General features: G+C 46.7%; 1 protein-coding gene across 1 annotated transcript in view; it reads right to left on the bottom strand.

The window, feature by feature from the left end:
• Positions 1-20,555, bottom strand: part of NDUFA10 (NADH:ubiquinone oxidoreductase subunit A10) — a 49,189-nt gene that overhangs the window by 14,756 nt on the left and 13,878 nt on the right. The window contains exons 8-9 of the mRNA XM_060015820.1: positions 18,848-18,933; positions 10,083-10,191 (exon numbers count right to left, since the gene is read on the bottom strand). Coding sequence (XP_059871803.1) covers positions 10,083-10,191; positions 18,848-18,933 — 195 coding nt within the window. The remainder of the gene's footprint in view (positions 1-10,082; positions 10,192-18,847; positions 18,934-20,555) is intronic.

Genomic DNA, 20,555 nt, shown 5'->3' with positions numbered 1-20,555 from the left:
AAATTTGGTAATAACTGTTGCTCATGTCTTCAACACTCAAAAGAAATTCTGTGAATGAAGAAATATAGTCACTCTATTTACATTCTAATTTCAATTTATCATTTTTTAAAATATCAAGCAACTAAATTTCCTTTCAGAAAACAGCATTCCTCTAAACAGTCACACAATTTTTACCCCACAGACAAATATAAAGGCTACGGCAGGCATGGTGACTTCTGGGAAGGGGGAAAGAGCAAACACACAGCGGAGAGGCCTGACAGACATACCTCAGCCAGGTGTCAACGTCAACACCAGCAGTGATGTGTCACGTTGATGGTACTTAACCCTGTGGTCTTTCTCCCCCAAACACACACATCCAGGCTAATTGTAAGGAAAACACCAGACAAACTGCAGTTGATGGACATTCTATAAGACACCTGACCAGTACTCCTCAAAACTGTCAGAATCACTAAAAACAAGCAAAGTCTGAGAAGTCGTCACAGCCAGGAGGGGCCGATGGAGACGTGACAATTGAAAGTCACGTGCTATTCTGCATGGGATCCTGGGACAGAAAAAGGACATTAGGGAAAAAACGATGGAAATCTGAATAAGGTATGGACTTTAGTTAGTAATATGTATCAATATTGTTCAGTATTGGTAACAAATATACCACAAATATAAGACGTTAATATGGGAAGCTGGGGTATATGAGAACTCTCCAGTACCTTCATTTTTCTGTAACGCTAAAACCGTTCTAAAAAATGAAGTTATTTTTAAAAACAGTTAAGCATTTTAAAAGTTAGATTTCCCCAATCATTTAAATATTGATTAAAAATTTCAACATTTCTAAACTTTAAAATTGTAAATCCAATATAGTATTAATAGATTCCCTTAGTGCTCACAGATTAAAAATAAGACAGAACTTACCAACGATGAAAACCTGCCAAACAGCCTCCCCGTGTCACTGGGTAAAGTGACGAGTACGTCCAGCTTCTGGTGGACTAGTGCAGAGCAAGCCCCTCCCAGGCCACCAAGACAAACGGACAACATGTAAAACACCTGTGCCGAGACATCAAAGGCAGGGCGGTGCCAAGGCCCCAGGAAAGGAAAGCAAAAAGGACGGCTGCAAGGTGACTGCTGCCCCCCAGGGCCCCGCCCACTCTCTGGCAGGAGCCTGGGGGCTGAGCCAGCCCTCAGCAGGGAGGGGGCCATGGGGACAAAACTGCAGGTCAGGACCCACCAAAGAGGGGGGCTCTAGTAAAAGTGCTCCACCAGGAAGGTCAAACAGGAAATACGCCAGACCGCACACACCTAAGTGCAGGGTCCCCGGCTTGGTTTCTGACAGACTCGGGAGCCTGCCCTACTAAAACGCTGCCAGAAGACAGCAAGGACAGCGACAGCAGCCTCACGCTAGCTGTACAGTTCTTCCAAAATAATGACTGGCCTTTTAAAAAATACCAGCATACCAAAAAGGATTAAATGTCCCCAAACGGAAAGGACAGAGGGAGAATCAGTTTAAACAGATGGAACAGAGGTCCAGATATTACAGTTACCAGATAACTTTGTCATTAATATGTCAAAGAATTTAGATAACAAAATAATTTCAACAGACAACTCAAAATTATTAAAAAAATGGAAATTCTAAAATCAAAAAGGACTACAATTAAAGTTAAAACTTCCAATATAGAAAATACATGTCTAGGAGCAGATTGGGAAGCGCTGAAAGAGTAGTAACTTAGAAGACAGACTGAAGAACATATCCGGGCTGAAGGTCACAGAGAAAACAGAATGAGAGACACAGAAAAGAGGGACACAGCACAAGGTGAAAAGGTCCAACATGTGGTCAAGTGGAGCCCAAGGAGAGCAGAGAAGACGGGGTGTAGCAACACTGACGAGGTACCAGCAAGACTCTTCTAAAACTGACAACGAATGTCAGCCAAGGAATGTTCTGAGCTACAAGCAAAGCACACACAGAAGCACAGACGCACACACCCCAAGACAGTGTGACTGCTCAGAACCAAGTCAGAAACACCACCTAAAACAAAACAAAACCAAACCTTGCCAGAAACACAGGAAAACGGTCTTCAAAAGAGGTTTGCACCTACATGGGTGGGCAGCAGGACACAGCAGAGGCTGGAGAAACACCAGTGGAAACTGTGGAAGGGAGCAGTGGTAGCAGTGGTGGGAACCTGGTGATACACTGGGGGGAATGATCCAGGAAGGAGACGCACTGACCTGAGGGAAGCCAGGTTTCTCACTATCTGAGAAGGACGTGGGCTGGGGGACAATGAGAACGAGCCTTGTTGTGTCACTCTGGAATTGAAGGTACTGATGTGAATTCACAGCTGTCAGTATACTGAGAGACAGAAATGAATATAGATGTATACGGATAAAACAGAAGTCTGTGAGTCCACAGTGATATAAATAAATAAATGAAGAAACAGAGCATTTCTTTATAGTAGAATAGTAACTAATAATGTAGAAGGAATGACAGAATTAGGAAAATTACCTAATAATTAATTTAGCCACGAAAATCAACAGATGCTAACTTCTGGGTCAAGGTTTGATGAGAAAATGGACATTTACCTAGTTTCAAAGTACTTCCCCTGAAAATACTTATTAATTACAAGGAGTAAAAGAATAACTTTACAGCGAGGACACTATCTCAGTCAAGTGATCAAAGTTAATAGAAACAGTGATGGGACAAAGAGGAATCACGTGCTACCTGATAAGATAATGAGTTCTGTGACCTTCCTACAAAAAACACAAGAAACCTAAATCCAATCATGGGAAAACATCAAACAAAACCAAATTGAGGGACATTAAAAAGTAACCATCCTGTAATCTTCAGAAGTGTCAAGGTCTTGAATATCAAGGAAAGCCTGAAGAACTGATCAGATTCAAAGATTCTAAAGAGAAAAGATAATTAAATGCAATCCATTATCCTGGATTAGACCTTTTTGCTCTGAAGAACATTCCTGGGACAACTGATTAGCCTTGAACAAGGTCTGTAGATTAGAGGTAGCAATGTATGAATGTTAATTTCATTTATCTACACCTAACCCAGAGCAAACATAATATTTGGTGAATTATTGAAAACTTCCTCCACGAGATCAGAAACAAGAGAAGGACGACCACTGTTACAATTTCCCAAACCTTAGTGCATATCAGAATCGGCTGGAGGACTCCTTAAAATAGATTCCTGGGCCCCATCCCCAGAGAATCTCATCCAGTAGGCCTGGGCTGGGGCCTGAGAACTTGCATTCCTCATGAGTGCCCAGGTGATGCCGATATGGGGACCACACTCTGAGAATCTGTGCATTAAGATGTTTGAAGATAGTGGGGTATAATGATGACCACTTACAAAGGTTCAGAAGTTATTTTTCTATTCTTGCTATTTTTGTAAGTTTGAAAAATTCCAAAATAAAAACTAGAACAAATTAAAGACCATTTTAAACAATAAGGGTGAGAATTTGTTGTCAGCAAAGCTTCCTCAGTCAGAAGAACTATGATCCTACCTGGAGGTATGGAGACCAGGGAGGGTAAGAGCAGCAGCAGGGCAGCCATGGGTCAATCTGCACGAACTGACCACATGAACAATAACCACAGTGTCCCGAGGGCTTAAAATACATGAAGAATTACGATATATGACAAAAACGACACAAAACACAAGAGTTGGGTAAATGGAGTTAGAAGTGTTATGAGGTCCTTACAGTGTTCTGGAACTAGAGAGCTACTAACTTATAACAGAAGTTAATAAATCAAGGATGAATACTGTAATTACCAGGTTAGCCACTAAAAACTATTGAAAGAATGATAACTAGTAAGCAAATAGAGGGGGAAATGGAATAAAAATGTTAAAAAAAAACACCTCTTAATCCAAAAGAAGGCAAGGAAAAAAGACAACAAATACAAAGAACAGGTAAGAAAAATATAAAACATGTAGTAGGATAAGCTATTTAAACACAAATGTATCAGTAATTACACTAAATGTGAATGGACAAATATTCCCAGTATTTAGACTGGACAAAAACTAAAGACATAACTGTTTTCAGGTTAAAAGGTGTCCACTGGAAATACAAAGATACAGAATGAATGAAATTAAAAGATGTAGAAAAAGCAATAGCATGCAAATGCTAACCAAAGGGAAGTTGTAGACACTATGTAAGTTTCAAATAAAGTAACCTTTAAGGTAAGAACCATGACTAAAGTTAACAGGGAAAATTTCATAACACATAAAAGGGTGACTCTATTAGGAATGTAGAGCAAGTCTAAATTTGTGTATGTCTAATAATACGACCTCAAGATACACACAAAGCAGAACTTGACAGAAATACAGGAGGCAGAAACCCACACAGAGTGACAGATTTCCAGACGCCTCTCACAGCAAACTGACAGAAGAAGGAAACAAAAATCAGTGAGCATAGAGACAATCTGAAGAATGTGATCAAGAGACTTCCTTTCAATGACGCTGCAAGAACCTTGCACACAATGGGGCAGAGTAGGCCTTCTTCTCAAGGACCGTGAAACATCACCAAAATGACCAATGCTCGGCCGAAGAGTCAGTCTCAGCCATGTTCCAAGAACAGAAATCATAAGACTGTTTCTGCCTAGAGTGAAATTAAGCAAGAAATCAGTAACAAAAAGACAATTAGAAAGATTCCAACTGCTTTTAAATGATCCAATATAATTTGAATTCGCACACTGGTCAAAAAAGAAACCAGATTAAAATCAGAAAATATTTTGAATTGAAGGATAATGAAAACATAACATCAACAATTATGAGATCAGGACTTCCTTGGTGGCGCAGTGGTTAAGAATCCGCCTGCCAACGCAGGGGACATGGGTTCGAGCAAGCCCTTGTCCGGGAAGATCCCACATGCTGTGGAGCAACTAAGCCCGTGCGCCGTAACTACTGAGCCTGCACTCTCAGTAGCCTGCAAGCCACAACTACTGAGGCCACATGCCACAACTACTGAAGCCTGCACGCCTAGAGCCTGTGCTCCACAACAAGAGAAGCCACCACCATCAGAAGCCCACTCACTGCAACGAAGAGTAGCCCCGCTCGACGCAACTAGAGAAAGCCCGCGTGCAGCAATGAAGACCCAATGCAGCCAAAAAGAAGTAAAATTTTTTTTAAATTTTTTAAAAAAGAAAGAATTATGAGATCAAGTTAATTAAGACAAATTTGGAGGGCAATGTGACCAGCTTTACACGCATATATTCAAAAGCAAGACAGGCTGAAAATCAATGATCCACCCACTCATACTAAGAAGACAGAAAAACAGCAAATGAAAAGGAAAAAATAAGGAGCAATAATCAGTGAATTCGAATGTACAACAAACAATACCAAGCAAGAAGCTAGTCCCTAAATGACAAATTTCTCTCAAGAGTATAGAAGGAAGGGACACACCAGGACCAACAACAGGGATGGAGAAGGGGACAGCGGTCACCATCAGATGTGATCTAATTAAAAACATTAAAAAAGGACACTTTAAACAACTTAGTGAAAGAAATTAGAAAATTAGAAATGAGGGCAACTTCCTCAACAAACACAACTTTCAAACCTAAGAAGTAACAGAATATTGAACATTCCGTATCGATTAAACAAATTTATAATTTAAAATATTTCAACATAGCTCCATCAGTCAATCCTGAACACTGAAAGAAGCAGTAATAACAATCTTAGGCAAACTCTTCCAGAGACTAAAATGTGAGGGTCCCATCTCAGCTTAGTGTCTGATAGCAGCATGACCCTGATAGTAAATCTGACAAGGATATTACAAGAAAGAAGCATCACCATCCAACATAAACACGAAACTCCTGAACTAGACACGCGAATTAGGCTCAGCTGCACACGGAGAGTTTACAAAGCACACACGTGGGACTGATCCAGGAAACCAGGGTTGGCCTCACATGAGAAAATCAATCACTATCATTTTTAGGACCATATTAACATAAAGAAGAGGAAAATCACCCGTGACAGACAAATGTGATAAAACTCAACACCCGTACTCGACAGAAGGTCCTCGGAAGCTACTGATAAAATGGAACCTCCCCAACCTGATGGAGTGTCTACACCTAACCCAGGGCAAACATAGTACCTGGTGAATTACTGAAAACCTCCTCCACGAGACCAGAAACAAGAGAAGGACGACCACTGTTACAAGTTCTATCCAGCCATGAACCAGAGACACACCCAATGTATTAAGGCAAGGAAGAGACACGGGTATAAAGATTAGAAAGAAACAAAACTGTCATTATTTGCTGGCATGCATTTTCCTTTTTATATGGGACTTTCAAATGCCCATTTTCCACACAGATTTAATTTTTGAAACTTGTAGTGTTTCCCGTAATTGTCGTGACGATGGCCTGGGCTGTTGGTTTGTTGGAATTTATTTGCTCTGAGAAGTGTCTCCTCCCAGCAGTGAGCAGGGCCACCTCGGGCCCTCACCCACTCCACGAGGGACAACGTCGGTGCAACTGGGTCTCCTCCACGACACGTCAGGCCACTCCGTCCCCAGGAGCCCTGCTGGACCTCCTGAGCCCCTCATCTGCCCACCCATGCTCGACCACAGTGCACGCCCCCCTACCTGGCTATGAGGGTCCTGCCTGTTCTGGGTACCATTCAACTTCTCTGGGCTCATTTGGCTCAATCCTCCTTGCTTACAGAGATAGAGATAAACACAACCTGTTTATAAAGAGACATACATTAACAGAAAAGACGAAATTCCTATGAACAGTCTCCCACTTGTAAAGATAACTGATGAAGTAATAAACACACAAAAGCACAAGCTCCCTGAAGACAGTGACTTGGGCCCCTGCCGTCTCCCGCCCCTCTGAACCCCGTGCTCCCCTTCTCTCCTCACTGCAAAGCCGTCTCAACCAGGACCACAGCTTCACAGGACAGTCAGACGCTGACAACTTCCAGACTCCAAACCCATTACGGGCAGACCTTGGAAGCAGGTTCAGGTCCAAACAACACAATAAAGCAAGTCACGTGAATTTCTGGCTTCCCAGCGCGTATAAAAGTTATGTTTATGCTATACTGTAGTCTATTAGGTGTGCAGTGGCATTATGTCTGAAAAAAACCACTGTGCATGCCTTAAGGCAAACCTTCAATCGGTGAGAAACGCAGTATCCACACAGTGCGATGAAAAGAGGGCGACCACCCACTCAGCACCTCCTCTGGGGAATAACGAGCATCTCGAACTTGCCATGGCCAATGAAAAATTCTTGATCTTTCCTGGAAACCTGTACCTCTGCGCCTTCCCAAAGTCTGCCGGTTCCAACTCCAGAGTTCTAGTTCCTGAGGCCAGAAACCTAGAAATCAGCTTCCTTTTCTCACTTCCCAATACAAAAGTTCAACAGCCTCTGTCGGGTCTATCCACGACCTGAGCACTGTCCAAAACGCCTACAAGGACCACCCTGGTCCCAGCTGACATACCTCCAGTCCGTATGCCGTTACCAGCCGCCTAGCTAATCTCCCTGCTTCTGCCTGCACCCCTACTCAATCCATCCTTTAATCAGAAACCAGAACGTTCCCACTACCAAGTGCATCTCACAAATCATTCTTATTCCCCGTATCCTGCACAGGACAAGCCAGAGCCCTCACACCAGCCCGGGGGGCCTCCGCCACCTCTTACTGCTTGTCCCAGCCCGCCCTCCACGCTCCAGCCACAGTGGCTTCCTGCCTGTGTCTCTGATGTCCCAGACACGTGGGGCTGCGCCACTGCCTCGGTTCTCCTCCCCGTGTGGCCACCTCCCCCAGCACACCCACCCCCTCCCCTCGCCCCTGCAGCCTCTGCTCACCCATCAGCTTCTGGGTGAGGCCTTCCTGGACCACGACCGGACTTCAAATCCAACTCCCCCAGCCCACAACAGCTGGCCCTGCCCTCCTCTGGGAATTTAATTTTCTCCACAGCACTTGCCACCGTCACTTAGCGAATTCTTTGCTTCACCTTCTGTTTATTTTCTGTTTCCTCCCACTCGGACGTAAGTGCCTGGGAGGTCGGGGATTCTTCTCCGGGTCACGCGCTGCTTTGTTCCAGGGCCTAGGACAGGTCTGGCACCTAGTACACACTCATAATACCTAGTACCACTCATAACACCTAGTACACACACATAAATATTTAGTGGAATAAATAACTGAACTAATGAACAAATGGAGTAAATGCAGGAAAGAACAAGATGAAAGCGCCTGATGCCCAAAGAACCTGAAATGAGCAGAGGCGGCTGCTCAGGTCATCCGAGGGCACCTTGCCCATCAGGTCACAGCTGCATACCAAGTGCACTGCCGCTTACATTAAAAAATGCAATGCCTTTTTTTCTTACATAAATTCATTTTAAAAGGAAACTTTGTATCAGTAATACAAGTGAAAAGCCATTACCACGCAACCACAGTAGGAAGCATAAGAAAAACCGCCGAAGCAAAGCCACGTCCCTAAACCCCACTCCACGTGGGCGACTGCACAATCTCTGAACCCACTGCCCGCTGCTTCCTTGTTTAAAAGTGAGGTCACAGAACGCTACAGAGGCGTTAAAGACACATTATCAGTAAATCACTACTCTGGTGTAATCAGAAAAATTTACAAGTTAAAAGGGCAATTTATTTATCTGTTTCAAAATTCTCTGTGCACCACCTCCAAACCCCCAGGGCCCCGTATATGGACTCACGGACACCACCAGTGAGACCACGGGCGCTCGCAGGGCTGCGATGAGGGAGGGGACTCTGCAGGGGCCAGGGCACCCACCCTGCAGGACCGAACTCATCAGAGGTCACGGAAGGGCTACAGGCATGGGACAGACTCTGCCGCTTTGGCATTTCAGCTCAGGCACTTCTGCACTGCAGAGGAGGGCTGCAGGGAGAGACCCGACGCGGAGGAGGCCAGACAGGAAGCTGCAGGACAAATTTAAGTAGGACGGTGGAGGCCGGCACAAGGTAGCGGCCCTGATGACAGGACAGCCGCCTGTAAGACAGCCTCATCAAGGCCGGGTGGGTCATTACATGTAGGGTGGGGACAGCGACGGGGTGGGTCTCTCGGCCTCGGCAGGAGCGGCATCGAGGCACCAGCGGCCGAGAGGAGCCAGCTCGGCCTCTGGCCTGCCAGCTCCCCTCAAAAAGAGAAAGAGACACCACGCATGCACTCACATCCCCGCAAACATGAGGAAGAAAGAAATGTGCCAAAATACTAACTGTAGGTCCCTCCGAGTGACACCTTTACAGTTTTGCGTACTTCCCCGAATGTCTACATTTAATAACACCACTTCCAAGGCCACCAAAAGAACTTACGTAAAAGAAAAGGCCAAGTATCTCAGGTAAGAAAGAGAGCAACGGGGTACCCCTGGACATTCGATCGGCGCAGCTGCAAGCGATGCGCCGAGCATCAAATCAGAGACTCACAGTCACGCACAATATCTAACCCAGATTCCAACTCACCCAAGTAGCGACTGACCTAAGTACAATCATTTCACACCTTTGCCGATAACCAAACACAACCACCACTGACGCGGAAACGGGGCACGTTCTCACTACCCCACTGACGCCACGATTCTCAGAGGAGGTGCTCACTCACCGGCCAGGTCCCAAGGCAGAACTTACAATATTCTCTAAGTTCACCATTCACCATGCTGAAAACAGGTAATTCACTAAAAAGCTACGGAAATTGGAAAGACGACCAACAAGCAGTCGGCCCCGCCCAGCTCCCGCCTCACTCCTGCCCCTCCCCCTCCCGAGGGCTCCCGTCCAACCGAGCGCCTTCTGCAGAAACACACACCTTCCCTCCTTATGGAGGATGTACCGTGAAGAGGAAGGCGACGCCAGAGTGAAATCTGACATGAAAGGACGTAGAGGAAAGCTGAGGAAGAGAGAAGGTTCTGATGTCAAGACAACACGCTGACCCGGAAGGCTGCCCGCGGCACACACGGCCCAGAGGGGCAGCGCCCTGCACGCAGCCCTGCCGCGTCAATACACTGATGAAGGGGGAAAGGAGAATTACTGCGGTGAAAACGGAGCTCTCTCACTAAAACAAACAAACAGAAAGCATTCTTCAGAGAAGTGACTTTGTGCCAGTCGTCTGAGACCCGGCACTCGAGGGCCTCACCTCCTTGAACTCGTGGAAGACCCGGTCGCTCTGGTGAGAGCCGATGGTGACCTCTGGGAGGTAGACAGGAATGGTTGTGTAATTCAGCACCTCCAACTTGTTCTGAACCCTAGAAGGTAAGGCAGATATAGTCACACTAAACATCAAAGTAAATATAACAAAATAAGCTATCAGGCTGGTTCTTTAAAACATCCATGTTGAGAAATTCATCCACGCGCTCCCAAGCAGGCATCTCAGAAGCCAAACTCCCCCCCAGAGACCGTCCGGGCTGCGGCGGCTGCTCTTCTGAAACCACCTCCGCAGCCGGAGACGGGGTCTTTCAAGAGTCTCATGGCCACAGGTGACTCCCTTTGGGGACAGACACAGTTTTGAAAAATAAAAAAGGAGCCGCAGTGTGTTTTAAACATAGGACTACCAGGAATACAGAGCTAAACACAAACACCACATGTCACAGTGCCGCGCGTGGTCTGCTCTCATGAACAATGTGCACATTTAATGACTCTTGGGGGAAAGAGAGACGAGCAACTCTCCTGCATCTCCCCCCGCGCCCCCCCCACCGCCCCGCGCGATGCCCACGCCGCCTGGGGGACCGATTCCAGGGCGGAGGCTGACGAGGCCTTAGTGGAACTGCAGGGCGGGGCTGGGGAGAACTGCCCCGCAGGACGGCCTGCTGCATCCCTGCTTATAAACGTCTCCTCCCCTGCTTTTCTCGGCACCGAGAAACACACATGAGAGGACACACTCCTTGCCTGACCATGTTATTTTGAATGCTAAAATATTTATACTTTGTTATAACTTGCTTATTTTAAATTAAATTTAGTCTGAATATAACCACTATACTTGAAGATAAAAAGCATTTTGAGTGCTTTTAGGAAAAAATGTTAAAGTTTCCTTTCTTAAGGGCTCAAAACAAAGAAAATGATTCTTTTAAATGGCCCCTTTCCCATTAATGACTTAGTTTCTGTCTGTAATGGCCCAAACGGAAGCTCTTTTAAATGGATCTGGCTCTCAGACGCTTTGTGAGGACAAGCCCAGCCTGTCCCCTGCACCCTGGGCAGACTCAGCCGCAGTCAGAACCGCCTGGTCCCAGCCCAAGCCCAGGTGACGCTCGGCCCCTCTCCCATAGAGGACCACAGAGCACTGAGAACCTGTGACAGGCTGAGTGTGACTGAACAGGAGGCACAGGCACATCCCAGGGTCACCATAAACACTGTGTCTGTGTCACTCATATGACAACTAGTAATCCAATAACCTAACATCACTCCAAGCAAACACTGCCGCGACATCTTGCACATGGCTATAACGTACACGCTCAAACATGAGAAGTGTTTCTCAGTTTTAACCGTAAGTTGGTTATAGAACACCTTTCATCAGCATGTATCAATAAAGTACATATTTATTTTTAACACAAATAGAATTATACTATACTTATTACGGCAAGGATAACTTTTAAAGTGATCTCACCATAAACAATTTCAACTGAAAATGAAGTTTATATTTTTAAATGTTAATAAATATCAAAGTGGGGTATGATTTGATTTTCTCTGTGGTTTGAAAAACCTAACACAACCCTGAAGAACTGGAAAGTACAGACTGGCCTAGGGGCTTGTGTGGAATACACAGAGCAACGGCGCCATCTATGCATAAGTTGGCAGAGTTACAGTTTACACACAACCCCCCCCCCCTTTCAAAATGGGTGTATCTTTGAATAAATATCTTCAAACTGCCTTTGGAGATTAAAAAAATAATCTACAGTGACTGTTCTCCCACTTACTCAAACTTGGATAAACTGCTCCTTCACTTTCTGACTACCAGCTTAAACGATGACCAAGAAGAGCCCGTGTGTCCTGTCTCCAGTAAACCCGAAATCTCAGCCTCCAAAAACTACAGACACATTCTAGATTGAAGATAAGCGAGGAACGAAGACAACAGGAAGCCTTTTATGACTCAGGAGCAGAAAGCAGTGAAAGGAAAACTTCTGTTCACAGAGCACTTCGTTTAATTAAGGAGATTCAAAACCTGAGCACACGCTCTTCACATCACAGGCCAAAGTGCCCCCCCACCCCCCGTAAGAAGACAGAGCATCCTACAGTGTGGTTCACAAAACGAGGTGCTCTGCCACATAATTCCAAAACAGAAGAGTGAGGCCAAGAAGAGAGAGAAAACAAAAATAGTGAACTATGACTTACGACTCAAAGTGTTTCCCAATTAACAGAACGCTTATACTTTCTCCTAAAACATGTCCAAAGCATATTCTTTAGTTTCTCCTGAACCGCAAAGTTCTGCTTGAAACCCTATACTTCTGATACCAAACTTATACCCTGCAGTTTTTGTCGCACTGGAATTTCCTGTTAGAAAGCCATCCGCCAGGAGTCTTAGAAACACAAGTCAGCAAGGGCGAGAGGGGAGCCCAGGCTCTGGAGGGCGGGAGGAAGGTGGGCACAGTGGAGGCCTCACTGGTAACAAGTCTCCAGCACGAGGATGAAACCACCAGGGCGGCGCCGGTCAGTTATGGATTACGGATACGAACACAAAATGCTATCAAGGTTGGGAAATAAGCACTCACACGCACATAATTATACCCCACACACGTTCGGAGATGGTACAAAAATGTCCTAAACCAATAATTTGGTCAGGTTCTAGACAAAATGAGTACAACTGGTAAATGGCAGGTTTACCATAATTATCTTAGAAAATGGCCATAATTTTCACTTGAGTCTCCCAAATTACGAAATGGTACTTAAATGAAAGTAAACACAATTACCATTGTAAACCGTTATGCAATATCCTTGGGAGGCAGAGGAGCAAAAAACTGCGAGAAGGAAGAACAATACCATTTATTTCAAAAATAATTGAACCAATTGAATGCTGTAATTTGTAAACTGTGAGGGAATGACAGGCTCCCTCTCCATGCTCTGATATCAACATAACCGAATAACTAATAAGACTATGATCTTAAGACACGAACTTTGGACACGGTGTAGCATCTAACTGATACACATTCCAGAGTACCTTTAGGAATTACACTGTGCTTACCACCCGTGGAAGGAGTGGAAAAGGCATCCCACATCCCACTGGGCTGCTGAGCCCGGTCTCAGCAAGATGTCAGGGTGCCAGGACAGTCACCTTTTTGTATGTTTTTCACGTACTCTGCCCTGCAGTAGCTAATGCTAACAAGAATCACATATAAATCCACATAAAACGACAGCCGGAAAAGTTAAGAGAAGGGTTCAAGTAGAAAAGAAGGTGCACAGAGCGAGGCTTAGGAGAATGCTCAGATCTTTGGGTAATTACTGGGCAGAGGGGGAGGTAATGGATTCAGGAGACTGTATCCTGATGGAAGAGGTAGAACCAGATGATTAGGACTCTGAATTAATTCTAGGAAATGAAACTTGGATTTATGCCTAAACCAAGATATGCCACTGAAGGATTCTGAGTAAAGAAAGAACAGGGTCACTGTGATATTTTATGAAAATTAACCTGGCGGGCGTACGCACAGGGGATGGGTGGGATGAAGAAATAACTAACCAAGGAACAGAGATCAAACCCCAAAGAAGAGTCACCGGAGACCAGCACCACCCTGAGGGCGGGACCCAGGGGAAGGTGAGGGGTCAGTAGGGAAAAGGAGGGTTCAAGCAGATGACCCCAGGGGAGGAAGCAACGACCCCACCCGGCCTCCAGGCTGATAGGAGGGAGGGCACAACGGAGACCGCAGGAGGGCGCGGCGAGCTGAGGGCTCCAGGACCTCAGCGGGGCAGTGCTCTTGGAGGCCCAGTCCCCCACCTGCAAGAGGACGGGAACCTCCACCAGGCGGAGTGCTGTGGACTCAGGAAACGTTTCCCAGACACCTCCCAGACACGGTGTCGACGCTGACTGTGTGCCTGGGATCGAGCTGACACCTCGAGCTCTCAGCAGAGGGAGAACCCCACGCAGCAGCTCAGGCAGACCTCATCTCACGTGCTCTGCTCTACCGCACTGTGCAGATGCTGCGTCTCTTACAAGCTGGAGGTTCGTGGCAACCCTGCGCCGTCAGATGGTGGTTACGATTTTTCAGCAATGAAGTATTTTTTAATTAAGGTATGTACGTTTTTCTAGACATAATGCTACTGCACACCTAACAGACTACAGTTTGGTGTAAACATAACTTTTATATGCGCTGGGAAACCAAACAGTTCATGTGACTTGCTTTACTGTGAGACTTGCTTTACTGTGGTGGTCTGGAACCAACCTGCATTATCTCTCAAGTCTGCCTGTAAAGATTACCTTTTTTAAACAAGGTTCAGAACGAAATAGTACATAATATCATTTAGGTAAATTTACAAACACATATACATATGTAAGTATCTGACAGAAAACAAAGTCAACCACTAAGCTTTAAAAAACAAAGAGGGACTCCAGGTTCAGCTCCAACAAGGAAATAGCCTGGAAACCACCTCTCTAGTCCTTTACAACAAAGGAAGCTGAGAAAAATGAGAATCAATTGCTTGTCCTGGAATAACAGTAGCAACAACATACGGGTGATTAGGGCACACAGAGTGCAACGAACGACAGCAGCGCCATAAGGGGTGGAGGGGGGAATCTGCCCCAGCCGTGAAGTGGTATCGCCACCTGAAAGCAGGCAGACATGAACTGGAAACCACAACAACGGTAACAAATTTTTACAGAGTACAACAGATGTGCTAAGAGAAAAGATAGAATGGAATCATACAGAATGCCCAATTAAAACCAGAAAAGGTAGAAAAAAGGGGCAGGGGAAGGAAACAAGGAACAAATGCAACAAATAGAAAATGATGACAAACATGGTAGAAATTAATCCAAGTATATCAACAGCCACTTTAAATGTGAACTATCCAACTATACTAATTAAAGCTGGAGACTGACAGAGTCGATTCAAAACGTAAGGCCAACTATATGCCGTCTATAAGAAACCCACCTGAAATCAATCCAAAGACTCGGACTAAAAGTAAGGGGATGGAAAAAGATACACCATTGCTAGATTAAGTGAAAGCTGGAACAGATGCATTAATTTCAGACAAAGCAGACTTCAGAACAAGAAAGGATCAGGAATCCTTTACACAGGGGCACTGTGTAAGAGTAAAGAGCTCAGTCGTCCAAGAAGAGACTTAACATCCTAAACACGCACGCAACTTACAGAGCACCAAGATAAACGAGGCAAAAACGAATAAAACTCAAAGGAGAAACAGACAAATCTGCCACTGCAGTTAAAGATTTCAACACTCTCCTTCAGGATCGGGCAGATCCAGCAAACAGAAAAGCAGTAAGGACGTGGATGACCTGAACATCACCACCAACCAGCTCAGTCTCACTGACATTTGTAGAACACGCCATCTGACGACAGCAGAATACACACTCTTCTCACGCTCAGTCCGAACATTATTCAAGACAGAAAACACTGCTGACCACGAGAAACGTCTTAACAAGGGTAAAAGGGCAGAAATCATACAAAGTACGTTCTAGGACGACAGCGGAATTAGACTAGAGGGAAATTTATAGCATCGAGTGCATACATTAGAAAAGAAGAAAGATCCAATCATCTAAGCTTCTACCTTAGGAAACTAGAGAAAGAAGAGCAATTGAAGCCCAAAGGAAACAGGTTAAAAAAATAGCAATAAAAATTGGAGTAGATGTCAATGAAACTGAAAATAAGAAAACAACAGAGAAAATCAATAAAACAAAGAGCTGGTGCTTTAAAAAGATCAATAAACATGAAGAAAAAATTCACAAAGGACAAATAAATAGCCAATAAAAATACACCTGTTTGAAGTTCAGTGTTTATGAAATGCAAAAATAAAGCAAATGCTTTTCTTTGATATCAAAATCACAAGTTTTTGTTTGCTTCTTATTTTAACTATTCTGGCTTAATAAAGGCTTTCAGAAGACCGGTCCAAGTGTGCAAGCTGGTACACATCTTCTGGAGAACAATTTCAAAATGTGTTCATATAATCTGACCCAGTAACTCCACTTTTATACCTTAAGAAAGTAACCTGAAATGGAACAAAAATAAATACACTACGCTCATTATCGTTACTACGATTATGAAGAAATGGAAATAACCCAAAAGACTGATATTAAAGAAGCGGCAAATGGATTATGCCTGTATCTCAGAGGTCAACAACGTTTTCTGTAAAGGGCCAGATGGTAAATATTTCAGCCTGAGAGAGCTACGTACGGCTTCATATATGCACTTTTTCCTTCAGTCTTTTAAAAATGTAAGCACCATTCTTAGCAGCTGAGGCCTGGGTGGGCCCACAGACCATGGTTTGCCAACCCCTGACTGGCATCAGTCAATGGATTTATGCAGTGTGAGCAGCCATTAAAAAATCGAGTTTTAAACGTCTAACAAGATAGGGACATGCTCATATTAGAAGTTACAATACAAAGACATAATGCAAGGTAATTTTTATTTAGAAATATATGAACACACCAACACTTTACAAAAGACTGGAAGAGCCTGCATTAAACTCTGACGCTGGCTCCTGTGGTGGCAGAACTGTAGGTGGTCTGGCTCCGTCTTGGACTTCTGTTTCCTGACCTTCTTCTACGTGTGGGTGTGACTCTGACCTCTGACCCTCCCGATCCCAGTCTTTTTTCAGTGCCCCTCCCCAGGTTAAATTCTTCATCATCACACTCTCTCAGCTCTCCTGCTCGCTCACATCCACCGGCAAAGCCCGACCCTGTTCGCATGCAGAGCTCTGCCTCACTCCCCCGGTACCTCCATGACCATGCACCCCCGTCCGCGGCAGCCGCCCACAGCTCCTTCCCCGTCCGGTCCCCCCCACGGGCCTGGGCGGCGTTCTGGACCTTCTCCTCCCTCCTCAAACTACAACACGGCCCCTCCCGCCCTCAAGGCCTCTCAGGGCTGATGACCCCTCTCTCATTTCACTATGAAGACAGAAGCCAGCTGAAGAGAAGCTCCAGGCGCGCCTGGCACAGACCCACTTCCCTAAGCCCCGCCCTGTCCCCGCCTGCCCAGCGCCAGCGTGGGAAGCAGGAACTGCCCATCAGTGCACCAGCCCACGCCCTCCTCCAGGGCCTCTCCTGTCCTCTCGGCATCCTTACCCCCAGCCCAGCCACAGGACCTCTCTCATTGGTACAAAACATGCGATTTCTTCCACCTTAAAACACACAACAGGGCTTCCCTGGTGGCACAGTGGCTGAGAGTCCGCCTGCAGGGGACACGGGTTCGTGCCCCGGTCCGGGAAGATCGCACATGCTGCAGGGCAGCTGGGCCTGTGAGCCATGGCCACTAAGCCTGCGTGTCTGGGGCCTGTGCTCCACGACGGGAGTGGCCACAGCAGTGAGATGCCCGCGTACCGCCAAAAAAAAAACAACAAAAAACATACAACAAAAACAGTGAAAAATGAATAAAATTTTAAGTCTTAGTTTTAACAACTAAATCAACAGGTTCAAAAGGAAAACTTATTCACTTTCAAGCACAGGATGTGGAAAACTAACGGCAGGTCCATTTTCCATACACGCTCATATTAGGGTGCGTCCAAGTGGAAAGAAACAAGTGCGTTCGCTATTGAGAGAGACTGACCTAGCAAAGGGCTCTGCACGGCGGAAGGCCAGCAGACCAGCTCCGCGGCGCTCACCCGATGGGCTGACGGCAGAGCGGTCACCCAGGCAGAAGGCCACGCGAGGGTCACACAGACGTGTGTTCCCCAACACTGACTGAGCCCCGCCACCGCCTGAGCCCGGGTGCCAGCAGCGCAGGCCGATGCGAGCCTCCGCCAGGCCCCCGCCCCGGGGCACTACGGGGGTCGGCTCCCCGGATCCCTCCAGCACAGGGGCAGTCACCTACGCTCACAGGAAAGTGACGTTTCCTGGGTCGGAGCTGTCTTCTCTGCCTGGAACACTTCTGCAGAAGCACAGCTCGTACGCCTACAGAACTTGCCCATTGCTGCGAGCACAGCAGGCCTGCACCGCCGTCTCCCTGGGCTGGAGTACCAAGCCCCACGCACCAGGGACAGCGTGACCACGGTGAGCACCTGCCTCCTCGCTGGGAGGCTGGGACCCAAGGAGGTACTAAAGCAGAGGGCGCTGTGTGACCAGCACCCAGCACAAGTTCTGCGCACTGAGTGTCTAATGGGCTTTCTGGGCAAAATACTGCCCACGTGTCACTGCATCTCTCATGAACAAAGTAGCCCACTCAGCATGTCCCCTTCTGCCGTGGCCTCCCCCACCTCCACGTTCACCATGGCCTCCCCGCCCCTCCTCTCCCGGCTCCAGCCCCAGCGGCTCCTGTCTCAGGACCTCGCCGCCCGCCGGCATCCCTGCCCCACGCTAACCCCAGACACTGCGGGGCCCAGTCCTCGCACACTCGGCTCTCCTCAGAAGAGAGGCCTTCAAGCCTTCCCCAGAGCGCCCTCTGTCACTCACCCCAGCCACTGGCTGCCCCATTACTCAGGGTTACCTTTCTCCCCGGCCTTTAGCACCCGTATGGCTCTACTGTTTCAGTGACAGCAGGACTTTTATTTGACACTATATTCCCTAAATCTGGAACACTGCCTGGCACAGGGCGCAAGCAAAATACTTGGTGAGTTAATAATGGCTGCCTATCAATTCACCGCCAGGTCAGAGAGAGCAAGAGCCTGTGTGGAAGGCAACAGGAAGTACGCCTCATTATCTGGCAACCTGCAACACAGTTACTCCAAAATTCTGTAAGTTCCCACAGCGGGCAACGCGCCACACTGGAAGCCAGCCCGGCCCCACCCGGCACCGCCCAGCTCCGGCAGACTCACCGCATCCTCAGACTGTGGAAAGTGCGGTCGTCCTGGTCCAGCCACGGGCCTTTCTCGTACTTCAGATACTCAATATCCTCGATCACCTGGACGGAGAAATTTAATGAGACAACATTCAGTGCACGACAAGCCACAAATACCTGGCGGGAGAATCGCACCGTGAAAGTCGAAATGAAAGGAAGGCGGGCAGACAGCCTTCTGTGAAGCGGGGGCCAAGCGACGATGCCCAGTGTGGGCACCTGGCCCAGCTGACACCGGGGTGCTATGGAAACTCCCTGGCAGGCTGGGAGAAAAGGAGCAGGTGCAGGAAGCATCAAGACGAGGGAGGAAAATCAGCATTCCTCAGACTCCTCATTTCCTCCCATGTACCCTTCTTCCAGAAGGCAAGATTCAGCCACTCAAAACAACACGACAAGAAAATAAATACATGTCCTAGAGAGCGCCAATAATCCAAGTTCCTCAGCCCCAAAGCCGGCGGTCCGTACAGCCTGACCTCCCAGAGGGGCGGCCTTTCCAGACGCATTCTCCCCCAAAACACACCGAACCTGGGGACCTCTCTTTAGCTTTCAAGAATTGGAGCACAGGGCTTCCCTGGTGGCGCAGTGGTTGAGAGTCCGCCTGCCGATGCAGGGGACACAGGTTCATGTGCCGGTTTGGGAAGATCCCACATGCTGCGGAGCTGCTAGGCCCGTGAGCCATGGCCGCTGAGCCTGCGCGTCCGGAGCCTTGCTCCGCAACGGGAGAGGCCACAACAGTGAGAGGCCCGCGTACCGCAAAAAAAAAAAAAAAAGAATTGGAGCACATTCAGTTATGAACACAAATGATAACCCAGTCTCAGAGAAAATGTCTTACTCTTCTGCTCAGGCACATGCCACGGAAACAGTCTGTCAAAGGAACAAAAATTACCCAAAGACAAACAAAAATCAACATCACAGAAAAAGAAGGCTGGAAGGAAATGAAATGCAACTTAACGGGTCCAAGTAGCAAGAGCCAAGCCGAAAAGAACTGCCAGGGCCGGGCCCAGAGCCGGCCTTGACTGCAGGTCCCCCGTCCTGGAGGAGTGAGGCCTATTCCCTCCAGCTCTCTCCTCCCCTCTCCCCAAGCCAGGAGGCAGCTGAGGGCTGTGTTATCATTAAAGCAGCCAGCTGCTTTGCAAAGCTTCCTGTCTGCTGTCACCACCTACACCCCAGCCCCAGATCATAAAGCCTGTATTTTCTTCTAGATTTTTTACACCTTTTGTTGTGTGCTTTTAGTAATTTATGCTTAATATATAACACAAAATACGGGCCTTTTTTCTTTAACGGAACAGATGGTCATTTGCCTCAATACCATTTAAGAAATAATCTATTTTCCTCTATTTTGTTTTTTATCAACCTTTAAGGTACTGACTTTTCCAAGCTAAAGTTACAAACACACATGAGCACGCATATGCACCTGTTTCTGCACTCTGTTCTGTTCCATTAAGGTATTTATTAATCCTTGCATTAATACCACAGTGCCTTAATTAACGTAAGTTTGTAATATGTTTTCATACTTGGGCAGGAAAATGTTATTCTTTCTCAAAATTTTTGGTTATTACTAAGTTCCGAAAATTGCAGAGGGTGACTTGATTTCACAAATGCACCTGCGAACCTGGGGAAAGCTGGTATCTTTACACAGTTGGCTGCTGAACAACATGCTCCACGCGGTCAAAACCCCGAGTACAACT

The sequence above is a fragment of the Delphinus delphis genome, chromosome 7 (assembly GCF_949987515.2).
Source record: "Delphinus delphis chromosome 7, mDelDel1.2, whole genome shotgun sequence".
Lineage (NCBI taxonomy): Eukaryota > Metazoa > Chordata > Mammalia > Artiodactyla > Delphinidae > Delphinus > Delphinus delphis.
The sequence above is the reverse complement of the archived record's forward strand: the minus strand, read 5'-3'. Positions and strand labels throughout refer to the sequence as shown.